General features: G+C 38.7%; 1 protein-coding gene across 7 annotated transcripts in view; it reads right to left on the reverse strand.

The window, feature by feature from the left end:
* ANKRD44 (ankyrin repeat domain 44) overlaps window positions 1-19,341 on the reverse strand; it is a 227,656-nt gene that overhangs the window by 170,513 nt on the left and 37,802 nt on the right. For all 7 annotated transcript variants that reach the window (XM_015543192.2, XM_015543193.2, XM_042994983.1 and 4 more), the window contains exon 3: window positions 10,453-10,531. In XM_015543192.2, the coding sequence (XP_015398678.2) occupies window positions 10,453-10,531 (79 nt within the window). The remainder of the gene's footprint in view (window positions 1-10,452; window positions 10,532-19,341) is intronic.

Here is a 19,341-nt window from a genome sequence, read left to right on the forward strand (position 1 = left end):
GATAAGATAAATATGTGTGATATCTTTGTAGCTGCAACCTGAGGAGCCTATGTTAGCCTCAGGACAACAAGGAAGGAAGCTCGTGAGGACGAAGAGTGGAGACATGAATCAAAGAAACTAGAAAGTAAGGCAGAGGAGGGGAAGTGTGGAGGGGGTGCCTCTGGGACAAGGGCCGAGAAAGTGAGTCAAGTGGAATCAGGGAGTGACTAATCTCAGTGAGGCCAAGGCCAGCTGAGAGCTGAAAAATAGAAACCTTGTTTTAAAAAGAAAAGAAAAAAAAGGCGACAGGAGACTTTCATGGGTAAAAGTGAGCTAGCCATTTAGTTTAAGCCACCAGCTAAAAGGAAATAACAAATCATAGAACTTACCCTATTTTTTCTCCTTAACTGAAGAACAAATACCATCAACAATATTAATTACAGAGAGCAAGAACATAATAATCCCTAAAACAAGAGAGAGAGGTCTCTCCTCCCCTCCCCTCCTTCTGACTTCATTGGCTTGAGATAGAGCCAAGTGCAGGTATTTTTTAAAAGCTCCCCAAGACCCAAGGTTATTTTAATATGCTGTCAAGGTTGAAAGCCACTGATAAATTGTTGCTTAGTTCATCAAGCTTAAAATTACTTGAATCCTAATTCTACTAACTCTGTCCAGGCAGTTTACCTGAAAAGGCTGAAGCCCCTTACATCAATAAGGATGAAATAAAATCAGTTTGGGCATGCTAAGAATCAACAGCAGCAGGTCATCTCCTTGTCCTGCAGCAAGAAGTCCTGAGCTAAACGCTCTGGAGTGAACGTCCTATAGGGGTGGATGCCTGGTGGGGATGCCTGCATCAGGGTATCCCTTTCGCTTGCCCTGTCCAGTTTTAACTTCATGTCACAAAGTCAAACCAGTCGTCTGAGAGGGACAACACCTGGTCGCATCACACCCTGTGTCTGAGTCTGAGGTGTCACTGAACTGTCTGCACGCTGTCCCATTAACCACTGTAGTCACCCCCTCCTTTAGTACGTTCGTAGGAAGAAACGCTATGTGTGTCAGATGTGGTACCTGCTGTGGGTACCGCATCCCTTCAGACTCGGAGCCTCAGGGTCAGTGCAGTCCAGTGGAAATGTCATGGGAGCCAAGGATGCAATTTTAAATTTTCTGGTAGCCACATTTAAAAGGGGGATAAAAAAAGAAGCAAAATTAATTTTAGTAATATATTTTATTTAACTCAATATACCCAAACTATTATCATGTAATTGAGTTTAAAAATTATTCAAGTAATTTATTCTTTTTCTCATGCAAAAGCCTCAAAATCCAGAGTGTATTTTACCCTTACAGCACATCCGCACTGGAACTGGCCACACTTCAAGGGCTCAGTAGCCACCGCAGGTTTGTGACTACCGTGTTGGACAGTGCAGTTCTAAATGCTAAGTGGTAAAGCCCAACTTGTCTACTCATTTGCTTAAAAGCTCCTTTTAGTTCAGAAGAGCTAAAATTGTATTATTACAGCTGTGCAATTGCTAACAGCCTTGTTAGAAACTGCTAATATAATCTGAGCTCTTGCTTGGTATACTAACAAATGTGTAGTCCATTTAATAGGGAGATGCTATTAAGATGCTAATTTTGTAGATGAAGGAACTAAGGCCACGAGAAGTAATAAGCTCCAGGTACCCAGCTAGGAAATGGTAGATTTGAACCCAGGCAGTCTGACTTCAAAGCCCAAGCTCTTAGGCAGTGTGCCTCACTTCACAACTAACCTTTCCACTAAACATTGATTAAATTTCCCTTCTACTTTCTCCAATCTTTCTCTGCCTTCCTTAGATTCATTCCTCTCTCCCTCTATCTTTCCATCTTTCTCTATCTTTTTCCATTTTCATACATATATATATATATATATGTATATATATATTGCAAGTATTTATACATGTACATTCCCCCTTGATTTCATTTCCTTTTCCCCTACATTTCTCCTTTTAGCTCCAAACACTGGTTATAATAATATGAAACAAAAATACATACTTCATTATTCATAGTCTTTGACAGAGCAAATTTTGCATTGCCTGTGTGTAAGCTTAAAAAGCTAATGCAAGAAGAATCCCAAATGGCAAGATACATATGAAAATATACTTCTCAAAATTTATCAGGGAGAAGCAAATGAAAGCAACATTAACATACCATTTCACACCCATCAAATTGGTGAAAATTCTAAAGTATGACAATCCCAAGAGTTAGTAAGGGTAGGGAGTAATATTAACACTTATATTGGGGTGCCTGGGTGGCTCCGTCGGTTAAGCGTCCGAATTCGGCTCAGGTCATGATCTCGCGGTTTGTGAGTTCGAGCCCCGCGTCGGGCTCTGATAGCTCAGAGCCTGGAGCTGGCTTCAGATTCTGTGTCCCCCTCTCTCTCTGCCCCAACCCTTCTCGTGCTCTGTCTCTCTCTGTCTCTCAATAATAAATGTTAAAAAAAAAAAAAAAAGATTTACATACAGCTGGTGGGAGTATGAACTGGTACAACCACCTCTGGGAAGCAATTTGCTGCTACCCAGTAAAACTGACATTGCATGTGCCCTCCTACCCAGCGACCCATCCCAAACATATACCCTGGACAAACTTTCACACATGTGGAAAAATGTTTACCGCAGCATGTTTGTAACAGCAAGAAACTGAAATCCTAAATGCTGGTCAAAAGGAAAATGGATAAATACATTGTGGTATATGTGTACAATGGGATGTCATACTGTCATGGAAATGAACAGACTGAAGTTTTTGATATATATATATATATATATATATATATATATATATATATATAAACAGATGCACTTCAGACACATAGCGTGAATGAACAAATGAAGTTACCAATAATACCTATTACATAATGTCAGTTTATATAAAGTTTTTAAATTTACAAAAACAATTCTACATGATGTTTGTGGATGCATGCATAGGTGTGAAACAAAAGTAACAAATATGGCTAAAGAAAACAAACAGCAATTCTAGATAGTGGTTGTTTCTAGGAAGGGATGGTAGAGAAAAAAGGATGAAGTATGCCAAATGGGCTGGAAATGTGTCTTCAATATTTTCTTTAGAAAACAGATATGATACAAACATGGAAAACGTCAGGATATCTTAAAGCTTGGTGTACATGGGTATTACTTATATTTTTCTCCATATTTTCTGTATGTTTGAAATATTTACTATTAAACATTTCTAAGAAAGCAGTGCATTTGGAGTTTTATGTTTCTTAATAAAAATAGGGAAGTTTGGGACACTTGGGTGGTTCAGACTCTTGATTTTGGCTCAGGTCATGATCTTGCGGTTTGTGAGCTTACGCCCCAAGTCAGGCTCCATGCTGATTGTGCAGAGCCTGCTTGGGACACTCTCTCTCTCTCTCTCTCTCTCTCTCTCTCTCTGCCCCTCCCCAGCTCGTGCTCTCTCTCGCTCTCTTTTTAAAAAAATAAGTAAGCTTAAAAAATGGGGAGGATTATGATGCTTTTTCTTACGCTATTTTTTCTTGGTCAGTGGCCCTTCTCACGGATAAAAAAAAAAAAATGACATTTTCATATAAAGTGGCCCGGGCACAGTCTCTTCCAGGATTTTCCGAAGGCTCACTCCAGGTATATAATTGATTAGGAACCACAACTGCTGTTGGATTTGTAGATAACCTCAGTGGCACAGTCCAATTTGAAAAGACATTTTCAAGTTAACAATGTGTTCTCATGCTCTCTTCCCTTCTCAATCACTGTAGCTGATCCCACAGATAGATCCCCAGCTGTAGAACAGAAGCAAGGTCAGCACACCCAGAAAAAGTGGGACCACAGAAGTTCATGACTACCCAGAGGTGAGAGAGCTCGAGAATCTCAGGGAATCTTTTGCTGTCTTCCCAAATTTTATCACCACATTTTGAATCTAAAAATCTCACCCCAGTAGCTCCTCACCAGGCAGATCACCAGGATACCAACGAGGGGCAGAGGGCACGTGCACGGTACCTGTGTTCACCAGCTTTTGCCATGGCATGTCCAAATCTTACCTTCAGTCTCCCTCTGTGTTCTGCCTCCCCCTTTTTCCTCCCTCTCTCTCCCCTTCTCTCTTCTCCCTTTCTCTCTCTCTCTTACCCACAACCTATTTCTGTCTTTGTGTAAGTGTATTAGAATGCTCTATAACATGTTTCTAAAGGAAATAACTATGGGCTAATGTTAAGACTAATCTTCAAGAATGTGTTAAAAAAAGGTTAGCCAAAAAAGTAATATACAGGAAACAATCTTGGTGTTAGAGAAGAGTTGGTTAAATAAATTAGTATATAGCCATACGCGGTGGCTGTGGTGCTTTATAAGAATTCTTAATAATGTGGAGAGATGTTCACAAACCATTGTTATGTGGAAAAAGTACCAAAATATTATATGAGCCTGCTTTTGTAAAAATATTGAACAGTCTAGAAGGATAAACCACAAAAGACCCGAGATCACTTTCTGACACATGTTAAGCACTACATAATTGCTTGTTAACTATTATCAGAGCAGAATCAGGGACTAAGGAATAGAAACTGGGGGCATCTGCCTTTGGCACGATGTGCCAATTTAGGTCCAAGCCCAGGGCAGTCCTAAATTAACAGTTGCTAATTGAAGGAAGCTTTCTGGTTAAAAGAGAGATTCCTCAATGTCTCCTTCACTGAGCTAGTTTATACAGCAGCTATGAAAATCTGCCTAACATAATGAAAATCAGCAGACCTATTTTACTTCATGGTTTCATCATACAAATAATGCATTCTTCTTTAAAAGATGAATTGGTTTTTTTTAATGTTTTTATTTATTTTTGAGACAGAGAGAGACAGAGCATGAGCAGCAGAGGGGCAGAGAGAGGGGGAGACACAGAATCAGAAGCAGGCTCCAGGTTCTGGGCTGTCAGCACAGAGCCCAATGCGGGGCTCAAACTCACGGACTGTGAGATCATGACCTGAGCTGAAGTCGGACATTGAACCGACTGAGCCACCCAGGTGTCCCTAAAACATGAATTATTAAAGATTTGAGTAAAGGCCTCTGGAGAATCATTCTCAATGCTGGACTCTCCCCACTTAAGGAAAAAAAAAAATCACTGCCCTGAGCCTGGTATATAAGCCTCCAGTTTCTTTTACCCCTACGCAGGCCAATATGTGTACCAAGGAAAACTGAGAGAATTAAGCTGAGTGGTCAGTACAATATTCTTTTTTGCATATTTAAAACATTACACAGTAATTTTTAAAAATCTATAGTGTTTTATAAGTATGCTTTTACATAGATTATATCATATTGTAATAACCCTCTGAATATTGTATCCTACTATAATACTCTGAGTTTCTGAATTGTTTCTGAATTGACATTCTGCATTGTTTCACACGATATATTTTTCATACCTATCTCTGTTGATACTTATGATGCCACTTTTTAATTACCACATGTATTCCAACATATAAACAGTACATTTTTTAGACATTCTGTCCATTGATGGGTATTTCAGTTGTTTCCAGCATTTCATTATTCAAAAAATGCTGCTGTGAACACCCATAAAATGATTCCTCCTACAAACGTGCAAGTATTTGTCTAGGATAGATAATTAGAAATGGACTTTCTGTGTCATGGGTCACACACACTTTCGGTTTTAATCCTTAGTCTCAATCCTCCAAAGAGTGCTAACGTGTGAGATTGCCTAGTTCCCCACATCCTCATCAATACTTGATATTATCAGCCAATAAAATATTGCAAATCTGATTGGAAGGAAGCAGTATCACATTTTTCTGTTTTCCTGTTTAATAGTGAGGTTGGGCATCTTCTAATATGTTTGTTTACTGGACATTTGCAATTTATTCTCTGAGAACTGTGTGTTCATATTTTTTGCCTGTTTCCTCTATTTTTCTATGACTGTTTTTTCTTGTTATTTATATTTATACATTTACATTATATTGTTATTACTATTATTATTTATATAGTCTGCAAACTTTCAGTTTTATGTAGTGCTCAATGTGGCTTTTAATATTAACATTCTTTCAAGGAGAAAGATGACCCCGAGCTTGCTGATATCAGAAAACAACCCACACCCAGCGTGTAACAACCAACAAATGCCAACATTGTTTCCTTGCAGCTTTAGCGTCACTTGAGGAATTGAAAAATAATTAGAAATCTAGGAAGTAGCTTCCTTCAGTTTCTATCCCTCCACTTCTCCTCCTCCAGAAGGTTAAACGGGCAGCTGCCAGGAAAATCTCCTCTCCCTGAACAACAAAATTATTATGACAAAAGCAGAGTTATCTGAATGGGGACCAAGCAGTATTTCATCAGTGTCATCCCCTGCCACTGGTTTCCTCATCCTCTTCCGCTGAACACGTCCAAGAGTCTTGTTTACATGTCAGAGGGAGACGTCAGATGGTTTTGAGTTGAATATTTATAACTGATTTTTCTAAAGGAAGCTTCATGTTATTTACCTGCCTGTCAGGCGCCATTGTGCACTGAAGGACACAGAGTCTGCATGTCTAATGATTTAAAGGCAAATGCTTTTTACCCAAGGACATTTTCAACCTTAAACATAAAAAAAAAAAAAAAAAAAAAAGGTGCTAGGCTATACTCATTCTTCAGAAACAAAGACCCAACTAAAAGTTGTCAGGCATAAACTCTGATTATAAATTAAGTATGTTTTCATCTTATCCCTATTACTGCTTGATTTTTTTTTTTTTTTATGGAGATCAAGAGTAAAGGAAACTAAGTATCTTTCCCAGAGGCAATATTCCTGTTCTCTCAGCCTTGTCATCTAGGAAGAAGTAAAACAAAGGAAAAAGGTAGACTAAGTGACTGAAAAACCTTACAGGCCCAGAAAGGATAATTGATTCTTAAGTCTGGTTTATCCAAAGTTTGACTTTTAATTGTAGAAATAAATACATACGAAAGATCATATGAAATATGACTTCAATGTAATGAGATCAGCTTGCTATTGATTTTGCTTTTAAGCAAACAGACCAAATGTTATTACAGCCCAGGAGCACTGTCCTTCAAAGCAATAACCTTGGAAGAGTGTATGATAATTCAGTGTATGTGACAATTGCTTAAAACATTTTTCAGACTCCCTTTGGACCTGCCTTTAGAACCAGTTTGCACACCCACCAGAAAATGGCTCATTACTTTGTAATCACACCACACTGAGGGTGCCTGGTTTAATCACCCCTCTTTCACCAGAACAAACAAACAAACACCAATCAAATCCAACCTCAAAGGATGAATAATGAATATTTGTTATGCATAAAAGAATCAAAAGAATGACCTGCCCCTGGCACTGGTGGCAATTTGCATTGACCGTGGTAATCACATTTTGACAAATCACAGGAAATGATTTTACAAGAATACACTTGTTTGGTGGCCTATGTCTAATAAACATATCATTTTTAGTTAGCAGTTGCACCTCACAAACACTCCCACGTTAGCAGGTGGGTACCTCCAGTTTTCTTCCTTCAGCCCAGGACCTGAACCTCGAGCATCCCAGTTTCTCTACAGGGAATTGTGACAGTGCTCGGTTTCCTGTGTGCTCTGCTTCCTCTAGCTCAACCCCAATCTCTTACCTCTTAGCCACGGATCCACTGATTGGTTCACGCTGATCTCATTCATGCATCTCCAGCAAATGATTTAGCATGCTCTTCACCTTCTCTTTGCCTTAAATCCTGACTCGGCTAGTTCCCAAACAGAAGCCAGAGGCCAGACTGGGGGTGGGGTGGGGAGAATAAAGCCAGAATCTGAACTGGCAGTTATAAGAAGAGGAAAGTTTCAAGGCCTGAATTCCTCCCTTTCTACTCAGAGGCATTCAGGGTTCCATCCGCCTGGCTAATAGGAGATAATGTCAGTGGGAATTTAGTGGGCTTGGGTTACACTATGCTCTGTAAGTTAATACAACAATGGAGTACACAGCTGTAATGGGCTATTCTGGCAAGGCCAAATCATTTGTCCAACATGGGAATCATTAGCACCTCATCCATTATTAAACTGGAAAGCAGTTTGGTTGGATTCCCTAAAGGGTCAGCTGCCAGATGTAAACTCAGAAATAAAATCATCGTGCTCTTACAAGGATATTTCTTTAGGAATTTAATATACAAATTGAATAAAGGACCTTTCAAGGAAATTAAAGCCATGTGAATTCCAAGAGTTTGTCTAAGCTTCCACAGTTGAGTAAAATTTCGAAAGAACTTTCCCAATGCTCTCCTGTACCCTACGTCTTCCTAATTGGATATGAGGAGGAGGAAAAATTCCATTGCATGTGCCATCCAAAATTATACCAGAGACTAAACAGGTGTGCAGATCAGGATCTATGGAAAAATTTCTCCAGGCTCTACTAGATGAGCCCCATGTAAGTGAGGTTGATGGACTCCATCCCACGTGAAGGTGATACGAAACCAAGTTTCTCAAACAGTCACCAGCCCACAGATGCCCGAGGAACATAGAGGGGTCAACTTCATGCTGCAGAATTAAAATCTTCCTTCAGATGTAGAAAAACAAACAAACAAAAAACCAAAGTTGGGGGTCTAAGACAAAGTTTTGAATTTGCACCTTCATGAACTAAACATTCCTCTGAGACACTGAGATGTCTCTTAATACAACACTTGGTTGGTTGGGACCCCTTAGCTGTCGTGCCACAAAATTCTTATTTTACACCCCCACTGGTTTTCCTACAATTTTCCATGGCCCAAGTTTCTACAGCTATAGGGCAACCAGCCAGGTATGTACTGGCTCTCAGCCATAGTGTGTGTCACACCAAACAATACATGTTTGTTTGGAACACAGCCCTGGAACATCTTTAAAACTGTCAGAAGGAAGGCCTGTTCTTTATTTTTTATTTTTTTTTTCAGTAAATATAACCTTTAATCCAGCAGAAAAAAAAAATCAGTCTATCAAATGGAAAGTGAAAAAAAGGAGGAAACAATGTACATTAAACATAAAATAAGAAATGACTTGCAAAAATAAATCTCAATATATTAGCAGTTAGGCCTGTTCTTTAAAGCACAAGGAATGTCACACAGAATCTAACCTAAGCTCCGTGCAATTGTCAGGAGCACAGAGCACACACACGTCGTAAGGCACTGAATACTTGCTTCCTGGGAAAATCCACCTCAAGAACACGAACACAACAAAAGTAAGGGCAATGTGAACCTTCCTGGTGTATCACAGCACAATTCTTGTTAGTTTCTTCTACAGTGTTCCCCACGTCTGTTTGAATACATGCATTAGCTCCTACCTTTGCATAGCGTACTTTGGATTTCTACAGTTTCCCTTTACTATTGCAAACAAAGGCAAAATCTTAATATAGGCCTTTTGCATAGTCTGCGGGCAGAGGTATTTCTTCCAGATTTTAATCTTCCCAAACAAAAAGGAGGAGGGGAAAAAGCCAGCCGATCTGCAATCCACACCAAGACACGTGCATGTACTCAGATTCATTCTAGGGATTTGTCTAGCAAATACTCAAGGGAGAAAGCACATATTGGTTTTGGAAACCAGTTTGGTGAGATGTACCAAGCATACAGGTTTTCAAAAATGAAAACATTGGTATTTCTAGATCCAATGAGATCTTTAAAATACATAAAATATAAAATATAAAGAGAATAATAGCCCCCAAACCAGGTTTCCCATGTTTGCTTCCGTTTTTTTTTTTTTAATTTTTTTCCTAACGTTTTTATTTATTTTTGAGACAGAGAGAGACAGAGCATGAATGGGGGAGGGGCAGAGAGAGAGGGAGACACAGAATCGGAAGCAGGCTCCAGGCTCTGGGCCATCAGCCCAGAGCCCGACGCAGGGCTCGAACTCACAGACTGTGAGATCGTGACCTGAGCCGAAGTCGGATGCTTAACCGACTGACCCACCCAAGCGCCCCTCCAATTTTTTTTAAACAAAATATTTTACAGAGTTGTAGTCTCTTCTTTACCCTTCCCTGAAAATATCTCTCACTCAACCAGCCTCTTCAGAGGTAACCACCATCTGGAAATTGGTATATTTCCTTTCCTTCCATTTTTTATTACATAGTCAGTCATGTATCCATAAACAAAACATAGTATTATTTTGCCACACAATTTAAATGTATGTAAATACACAGATACATTTGTGTTTTTCATGCAGGCTTTAAGGAGTCAGTTTTGTTTGTTCATTTTTTTAATGACAAAAAAATGAAAAGATATCCAAATCTACTGAATTCATCCATAATACTGGGCCTGATTAGTCAAATCAGACTTTCAAAGTAATAAAATGTTTTAATGGCTACGCCATTTTTCATATAAGAATAACTTCTTGCATTGTTGTTTGTTTTGTTTTGTTTTCTTTTTTTGTTTTTGTCTACTGATAAAATCACTGATCAAATAAACTTCCATGAGCACAATAAAGAAATTTCGTTTGGGTTCACTGTCATAGTCAATCTAGTGAGTTGGTCATTTAAATTTTTATCTGCAATTGACTTTTAAGTAGATCTGGTATTTACCTGACAGAATCAGGAGTTCAATGATCTCTGCATCTCCCAGAAACGCAGCCACATGAAGCGGGGTTCGCTTCTCAGAATCCTGAAACAGCGGCAAAGATAAACAAGTCAGTGGAGGCCGGAGGTGCCTTTTGTAGACACAGTCAGACATGTCACTTACTCTGAGGTTAATGTTTGTGGGGAGAATGAAGGCCAAAACCTACTCAGGTGAGCTCTGGTTCCACATTTCTCTCAGCGTCTCCCGCAGTCACACATACAAAAGATCCCGTTCTGGGTCTGTGTGTTGCATTTGTGTCCCTGCTCCTTTTATTGGAGCCCAGCTCAGGTCAGGGATGGACTATCGTGCAATGGATGATGACATTCAATTTATTTTCAGACCTTCGTTATGGCAAAAGAGAAAAAATTCAAACCCTTCTACTCACTGTAATAGCAGTGTTCAAAGCATACAACGATTTCTTTCCAAGCGAACATAGAATTGTTCACAAGGACATTAAATATAAGTATAGTCACTTTCTCCTTTCCATCTCTATTAACTGTTGCCTGGTTCACTGCCCATTCATGTAACACATAATGAGTGCCTACTGTGTGGCAGGAACCAGATTTTGGGTTCAGTCCCTGTCCTTGTGAAATTTACATTCAAATGGGAAGGCTGCCAATAGTCCTGGAAACCAGTTACAAGACAACACTTCAGATGGTGATAAAGGCTGTAACAAAACTAAAACAGGGTAATGGGATCCCGTGACTGGCGTGATGGGAACAAGATTCCTCAGAATGATGGAATAAGGCCTTTCTGAAAATATTGACATTGAAGCCGAGAGCTGAGGTAGATACCATTATCTCTACTTTACGGATGAGAAAACTGTGGCTCAAATAAATTAAGAAATTTCCTCCAGACCCCACAGGTATATAGCAGAGCCAAGACTGGACTTTTGCCTGTCAGACTCCATTCTAAGTCCATGGCAAAGCATTTAACATATTGTGTTGTTAAGATGATAAAATGCAGCGGAAAAAAATATTGCTTCTCCATCTGTAAACTGGAGGATGTGATGAGAGAATTCAAGACAATGTAAGTAAATAGAGCCCTAGGCAGGCACGAAGCTTGGCCTGTGCATGCCATGAGTTCCAGGCAAAGCTGTCTTCGTCATGAGCATAGATGGTTGTGTGATATCTCCCCTCCAAGACCAAGAATTCCACAAGGTAAAGAACTTGCTCCCTTTATCCCCACAGTAGCGGCCAACTAGACGCTCAGCGTAAATTGGCCAAATTGAGCCAGTCTACGAGCGTTGCATCTTCTACAAACTTCCGTTGATTGCTCCACGACAGTAATCAAAGTTTGTATGCTGTGTATTGGAGGTTTCCCCTAAAACCAGCATGCATTTTAGTTTCAAGATTTGTGGAAGTTGCTGTTGGTTTTAATCATCGTTCCTATTATCACTTGATGATACAACCTACCCAACCACCCTTGGATTTGCCCAAGGACACGATTCTGTTTTCTGACAATTCAGGCCCTCTGCTCCTTCTCAGTCTCTTTCAGACTACTGCTTTTAGGCATTTTGTGACTCACTAATATCTAAAACAGATGGCAGGCAGGGGACATGACAAGAACTGATGTTCAAACCAGTCTATATGTTAGGAGGTTTGGGAAATAGGTTTTATGAAGGGTTGGACTAACTCTTAAGTGGGTAAAAAGAGGGGTCTGAATTACCTGGGAATTTATGTTTCCTATGTATGTTGCAGGCAATTATTACTGATAAGTGGAAATAGGACAGTCATGAAACTATTCCATATAAAGTAAGGGTATGCTGTAGAAAATTCAGAAAGCTATATAACCATGGTTAACCCTCTCATAGTTATACCATCCTTTCCATGAAAATAGAGATTCAGTATTTGAAACCTGAAAAATATCTCAAGTGTATTAATTTGTGCAAAGAGCTACACTAAGAACTGAGACTAGACTTTCACAAATGCTTTCCATTTCTTTTTCTTCTACTGTTATCTCTACAAGCATTTTCCACCTTAGCCTCACCTCTTTGAATCCCTGCTGTGACTATAAAACATTTTTCTTGAGTCTTGTGACAAAAGTTACATAATTATATGTTCTTCTGTGAACTGAACGGGTTCCAGGGTTTGGTTCAACAAATTAAACCTTACCTAAGTGACTTAAACAAGGACTAACCCGGTCTAAACTATGACTTCATTTGACCTGAAGCAAAGTCAATGCTCTGTGTGAAAGCTTGGCCTCAAATAAAAAATCAAGAAAACCCCAATATCTAAAACTGTTTGGCCTGCCATTATAAGACTGGCTTTGCTGATTCTGTGGCCCCTTTTATGACATGGCTTGTTCAAACTGAAGTTTTTAGAATATAAAATGGATGTGTTACATGAGATCATATTGTAAAAATGCTGGATTGCAAATACCAGTGTTCCTGTTGAAATGTATTTAAAGGTTTCCTGTAGCTTCCAGAACAATTATACCAATTGATACTCTCCTTCAGTGACATGCCACAGACAGGTAACTGCAGAGAAGACCTGTATTCTGGCAGCAGGTCTTTGGTTCTCTAAAGCATCAGAACTAGATAAACAATTTCATGTGCTATTAAGATCTTAACTAAAATAACAAATCATGTCCACTATTGACCAAGGGTCACCAACACCAGCTCTCTGGCAGGAACCTGAATGATATACAGGGTCCTGAGCTGAGAGGTAAATAAGAGAGCCACAGTACTCACCAAACTCAATCAGGTAAAATCAGCTCAGAGGCTGCAGCTCATCCTCTGCCTAAGTATAAGGCCGCTCTACTTTGCCACAAGCTAGACAAATGGACAAGAAGATGTGATGGTAGGAGAAGGAAGGAAAAGGGTCTGGGGAAAACAGTAGACTAGCAATAATACTAAAAAAACATGTTCTAGGCCAATGACACTCCTAGAGTATCTAGAAACAAAACCTAATTACAGAGTGCTTTAATTTTTTTTTTTTTTTTTTTCAAAATGCCTTTTAATCCATTCTACTACTTGAATCTCATAACATCCCTATCGGGGAGACATGCCTTTCAGAATCATGTTGTTAAGTCTTATTATTGTCATTTGAAAGCTATGATGTTTTAGATTGAAAAGCTAGGGACTCTGAGCATTCTGTATGACTTGCCCAACACTTGGGGATGGGAGATGAGGTGAAGAATTAGAACTGACCCTCACAGAGAGAGACACCCTTGCAGTGGTCTTGAAGAAAGATTCTTGAAATAAATTGATGTTGAAAAAAGGCCAAACATTCTCACAGGTAGATGGAAGAGCAATGCCTTGGCCTAGACTCTTGGTGGGGGAATAAAAGTATCTCCACTGAGCATTCCCACAATTTACCCTGATGTGGTTTGGAGTTTTGAATTCACAATACTTGCGTATTCCAGGAAATTTCAAGCTGAAAAACAGGCATAAAATTGGTTCTAGGCTTAGGACATCCTTAGGGTGACAAGAAGAAGAAACAAGACCTCTCTGGAGGGATGTGTCCTCAATAAAAGCAACAACGGACACCCACAGTTAAGCCACCACCGAAGATGAGCTCACAAGCCTAAGCCACAAGACCCATGTGGAAGCAATTACATATAACCAAGAATCAGCAGGCACAACAACCAGAGAGAACTTGAGATAACAGAAGAATCAGATAAACATATGAATAGTGTTTAAAATCATTTAAAATGTAAAAGGCAAGGCCCAAGAAGAAAAAAAAAAACATTATTTTTTTTTTTAATGAACAAAATTTGGGGGAGAAGTGTGCAGGAAGAGTTTCAGGAAGTAGTATAAACACATGATGCTGCCAATCATCTAAAGCTCTGGATTAAGACCGATGAAAACAAGAAGAGTAAACAAGAAGGAAAGGAGAAGAAAAAATAAGGACAGTGACTTTGGGGTATGTTTTACAATCATTTTTCAGCCATATTTTCTAGACATAGACCTTTAGTTGAGAAGTTATTATACCCCAGATATTGTGGTGGATATTAAGAATGCAAATGAAAAACATCCAGGCCTTGCCCTAAAGAAACTTACAACCCAGTTACCAGTTTCCGAATCTAGGACATTAGAATAAAAATAAGAAGCAAGTGGCAATTAGTGACACTTGTGATGTTCAATGATTTGTGAAATTACCATAAGTGATGAGAGTAATGTCTTAGTGAATACTGCCCTGAAACCCACCCCATTCTGAACTGCCCTGGGCAGCAAATCTAAACTGACAAGAGAAAAATCACTTCTGAATTGGGAAATAAGCACATTTTGCCCAGGGCTCTCTAGAAACCGTACTGGCTCCAGTTTACCTAGGAACTTCAGAAACCCAGGGAGAGACTTTCACTTTAGCCACAGAGCCCAGCCTATATCTTACAGGGCTGACTTAGGGATCTTTTCTGGATCAAAGTTAGAATCGAGGACCAGGTCAGGACCAGAGAGGAACGTTCAGATATAGTGGCTGAGCTAAGTGTTCTGCTTCATTTGCATTCACTGACACCTGGTCCTCAAGTGGATGTTCCACAATGACCAAGAGTTGATGGATGATCATGGTGGTCTTTCCAACACTAATCATACAAAAGGAGAAAATAATGCAAAAGCAACCACAGTAAATTCAACACACATTGGAAATGACTCATCGGTGACTTATCCACACTGACAGCACAGAGCCCGATATGGGGCTCAAACTCACGAACAGTGAGCTTGCAACCTGAGCCAAAGTTGGACACTTAACTGACTGAGCCACCCAGGTGCCCCACATCAGTGTATTTTTTAAAAGATTGTTCAAGTATCACAAAAAAAAGACCTTTTCCCATTAACCAGTAGCTCCGATTCCAAATAGCCCTTTGAAAACAGATTCGTAGCCATGAAAAGACGGTTTCTCCAGAAGGAAGGAAGGTAAACCCTTCCTTTCTATGAATAGCCAGAGACACACACAGCCAGCTGGCGTCTGAGCTAAATTTGCAGTATGTCATAGAGAGATCAGGCAGAGGAAGTTTCTGTCGTCTGTTTACCAAAGAGGCAGATGAAAGAAAATAGGGAACTTGAAGTATATACACATAAAGTGAGTTTGACATGGGCAGAGAAGCCATTGTGGCAGCCAAAAATACGGTGTAGGCAGGCAGACTGAGGGGGCACCCCAAGCCTCTGCTCTGAAGATTAAGAATTGTTTATTATATGCTTTAGAAATTCTAGGCTAGAAGTGCATGATCTAATCTTCATTATAAGTATCTATCATACACTAAAACAAATATCCCTCCCTACATATAAATATCTTACGTACCAAGACAGGCGGATGGACCAGTATTAAGAAAAGAAGCCCGGCAAAGCCTTGCTGTCATGAAACACAGCAGTTAAGTTTCGATTGTCAATCCAAACTCCCATGAATAGCAAAGAAGCAAGGAAATAACGGACAACTTAGGCCCAATAAGTTTAATGCAATATTGAACAGAGATCGCTAGAAGGAAGGAGATGTCTAAAAAAAACTCTGAACACAAAACAGTTACCTTGGAGATACTTCAAATCATGTGAAGAAAAGAGATCAAGACATGTTATGTTATAGGTTGACATCAAACAAGACGCAAAATGGGAAAGATGGGTCTTAAGGTGAGGAATTAAAAGAAATTTGCAAAGAATTAAAGCAGAGAAACAAACGTCATGTTTCTTTTTAAAATTTTCATGTTTACTTTCAAGTTTTAACATCTCACAAATACGAGAGGTACAGAAAATAACAGATTTGTATGTTGCCACCAGCAAAATCAAACATGTTGACATTTTTCTATATCTGCCTCAGAACTCTGTTTTAAAAAATAGCTTTAGGGGTAAAGTGCCAGGAGTATTGTGACTTGCAATGGTTTTGAAAATAACTTGAAGTGTGTGGCAGGGAGGAAAGAGAGAAAGAGAGAAAGAGGAGGTCGGGGGAAGAGACTGTTTTGAATTCTTCGCTATCACAAATGGCGTTGCAATGCACATCTTTGTGCATGTCCCTCTGCACATACGGGTGAAAATTTCCCTACAGCAGATACCAAGAAAAAGAAGTGCTGGATCTCAGTGTTTATACATTCTCAACTTTATTAGGTATTTTCCATAGCTTTCAAAAGTAGTTTTACAATTTATACTCTCTAGCCATCAATTTGCTCCTTTCTCCAACATCCTTGCCAATATTTGATGCTACTGACCATATTACTTTTTGCCAATATGATGTGCCTGACACGATATTTCATTGTTGCTTTGATTTACATCTCACTACATACAAGTGAAATTAAGATTTTTTCATATGTTGTTTTCTTTTTAAGTTTTGGCTTCTTCAACTGCATATCGCCTGTACATATCCTTTACTCACTTCTAAGTTCAGTTGTCAGTCTTCTTCTTATGATATGTAGAGTTTTTATGTAGTTCAACTTTCAATGGAAACTCAACTTATGCCTTCAGCTAGACACAGCAGAGATGAATTGATGTCTACCCCAAGTTATCATAGGAGAAAAATTTAGATTGATAGTCAGTATTCATCTATCCTATGGAGCTGGATTTTCCTCAGCTGGAATTTTCTACATCTCAAATGTGACAGCAAATCTCTGCCCCTACATACCTCCAGCATCAAACAACTTTATTTAGTCATCATTCTGTTGGTATTTTAACCCATCCATTTGAATTTAAATGAGTGTATGAGAAACACCAGTACATTTTGTGATATCTAAACATGTTCAAATGACAAGTCCAAACCTGAAAATGATACCCAATTCTTAAAATGAAACAAGAATCATTCAAAAATCACTTGAAACGAAGGTAAAATAAGGGAAATAAGAATGCCAAAAGTGTTCTGATTGTATCTGCCTTAGGTAACTAAATATTGGATATTTTTACATTATGCTAATTTTTAAAACTAAGATGCATACTAAATAAAAATTGTATCAGAGATTATATATTTCCTAATTTGATCCTTGAAACACTGTGGTAAGGTACATATTGTCATTCCCATTTTGCAGTAGAAGAGCATGAGATTTTGAGATGATGAGTAATGTGGCCAGAGTCACACAGCTAGTCATGGCAGAACCAGGACTCCGAACCAGATCCGATTCCATTGTTCATGCTCTTGCTGACTCTCTGAATAGTTACCAAGCCTGGGTAAACAAAATGCAAGTTATTTTTCATTACAATTAACACTCTTGACCTAGTACTCTAGACTTGAGGACAAAATTCTCATAAGTAAAAAGTGCAAGCAGGCAAGTAGAATAGAGTTGGAGAATTAACATTACCTGACTTTTAATGCTTATCATAAAGCTACAGTACTCAAGACAATTGGATACTGGTGCAAAGACGCATATATGTACAACGTACCGGATTTTCAAAAAAGGGAAAATGGCAATTCACTGGTGAAAGGATAGCATTGTCAACAAACAGCATTGACACAATTAGATATTCATATGCAAATAAAATGAACTTTGATCTGTACCTTGCACCCTAGACAAAAATTAAATCAAGATCACAGAACTAAATGTAAAATGTAAAACTATAAAATATCTGAAGGAAACACAAGAGAAATCCCTTGCGACCTTGGGTTGGACACAAATTTCTTAGATGTAACACCAAAGCATAACCCAGAAAAGAACAAACTGATAAACTGTATTCCATCAACATTAGTAACGTCTGCTCTTTGAAATACACCATTAGGTGAATGCAAAGATGAGCCACAGACTGGAAGAAAATATTTTTAAAGCATATCTATTGAATAGAAGATTTCTATCTAGACTATACAAAAACTCAAAATTCACTAACATGAAAGCAAACAATCCATTTAAAAACTAGAGAAAATATCTGAACAGATATTTCACCAAGGAAAGTATACAGATAGCAAATAAGCATATGAAATGAAGCTCAATATCATTAACCATTAGGGAAATGTAAATCAAAATTATATACTCATTAAATTAGCTAACATTAAAAGGACTGGTGATATCAGGTGTTGAGGATGTGGAGAAACCGGAACATGCGGACATGCTGGTAGGATCATAAACTGGTACAACCACTTGAGAAAACAGTTTGACAATTTTTTAAAAAGTCAAACACAGATGTGCTTTACGATCTGGAATCCTAGGAATTTGCCCTAGAGAAATGAAAGTATATGTCCATACAAGGATTTGCACATAAACGTTCACAAGTTTTATGTGTAATAGCCAAAAACTGGAAACAATCCAAAATCTCCATCAGCAGATGAACGGTGTTATTTCCACACAATGGAACACTATTCAGTAATTAAAAGGAATAACTATTGCTGTATGTCACAACATGGATGAATCAAAATAATTACGTTGAGTGAAAGAAGCTAGCATAAAAAAGAGTACACACTGTATGAATTCATTTACATAAAATGCTAGGAAATGCAAACTAATGTACAACAATGGAAAGCAGATCAGTGGTTCCCTGAGGTGGCTGGAGCAGAGATTGGAAGGGGCGGGGGTTAAGGATTACCAAGGGGCACAAGGAAGCTTTTGGGAATGATAGATAGGTTCATTATCTCGATTGTGGTAATGGTTTCATGGATATAAATATGTCAAAACTTTGCAAATTGTACACTTTAGGCATGTCTGGTATATCATATGCCAATTATATCTCAATTAAGCTGTTGTGAAAATACACAAGTGGGCAAATAAAACTTTCTGTCGCTTGTGTAACATAAAGAAGGGGATATTTATGAGTTAAAAAAATACACCTAGGCAATAATATAAATTCAGTTCATAGGAGAAAAGAAATAGAATCTGATCAACCAATAATGTATTAATTTTAGAGGTAACTCATGTTATGTCCCACTCATGTAGAGACATAAAAGTGAAGCCCTTGCAAAAGAATAGGGTGTTGGATTTACGTCTATGTGCTTTAAACAGAGGCACAAGAAAGAGTT

This window comes from Panthera tigris, chromosome C1, assembly GCF_018350195.1.
Source record: "Panthera tigris isolate Pti1 chromosome C1, P.tigris_Pti1_mat1.1, whole genome shotgun sequence".
Lineage (NCBI taxonomy): Eukaryota > Metazoa > Chordata > Mammalia > Carnivora > Felidae > Panthera > Panthera tigris.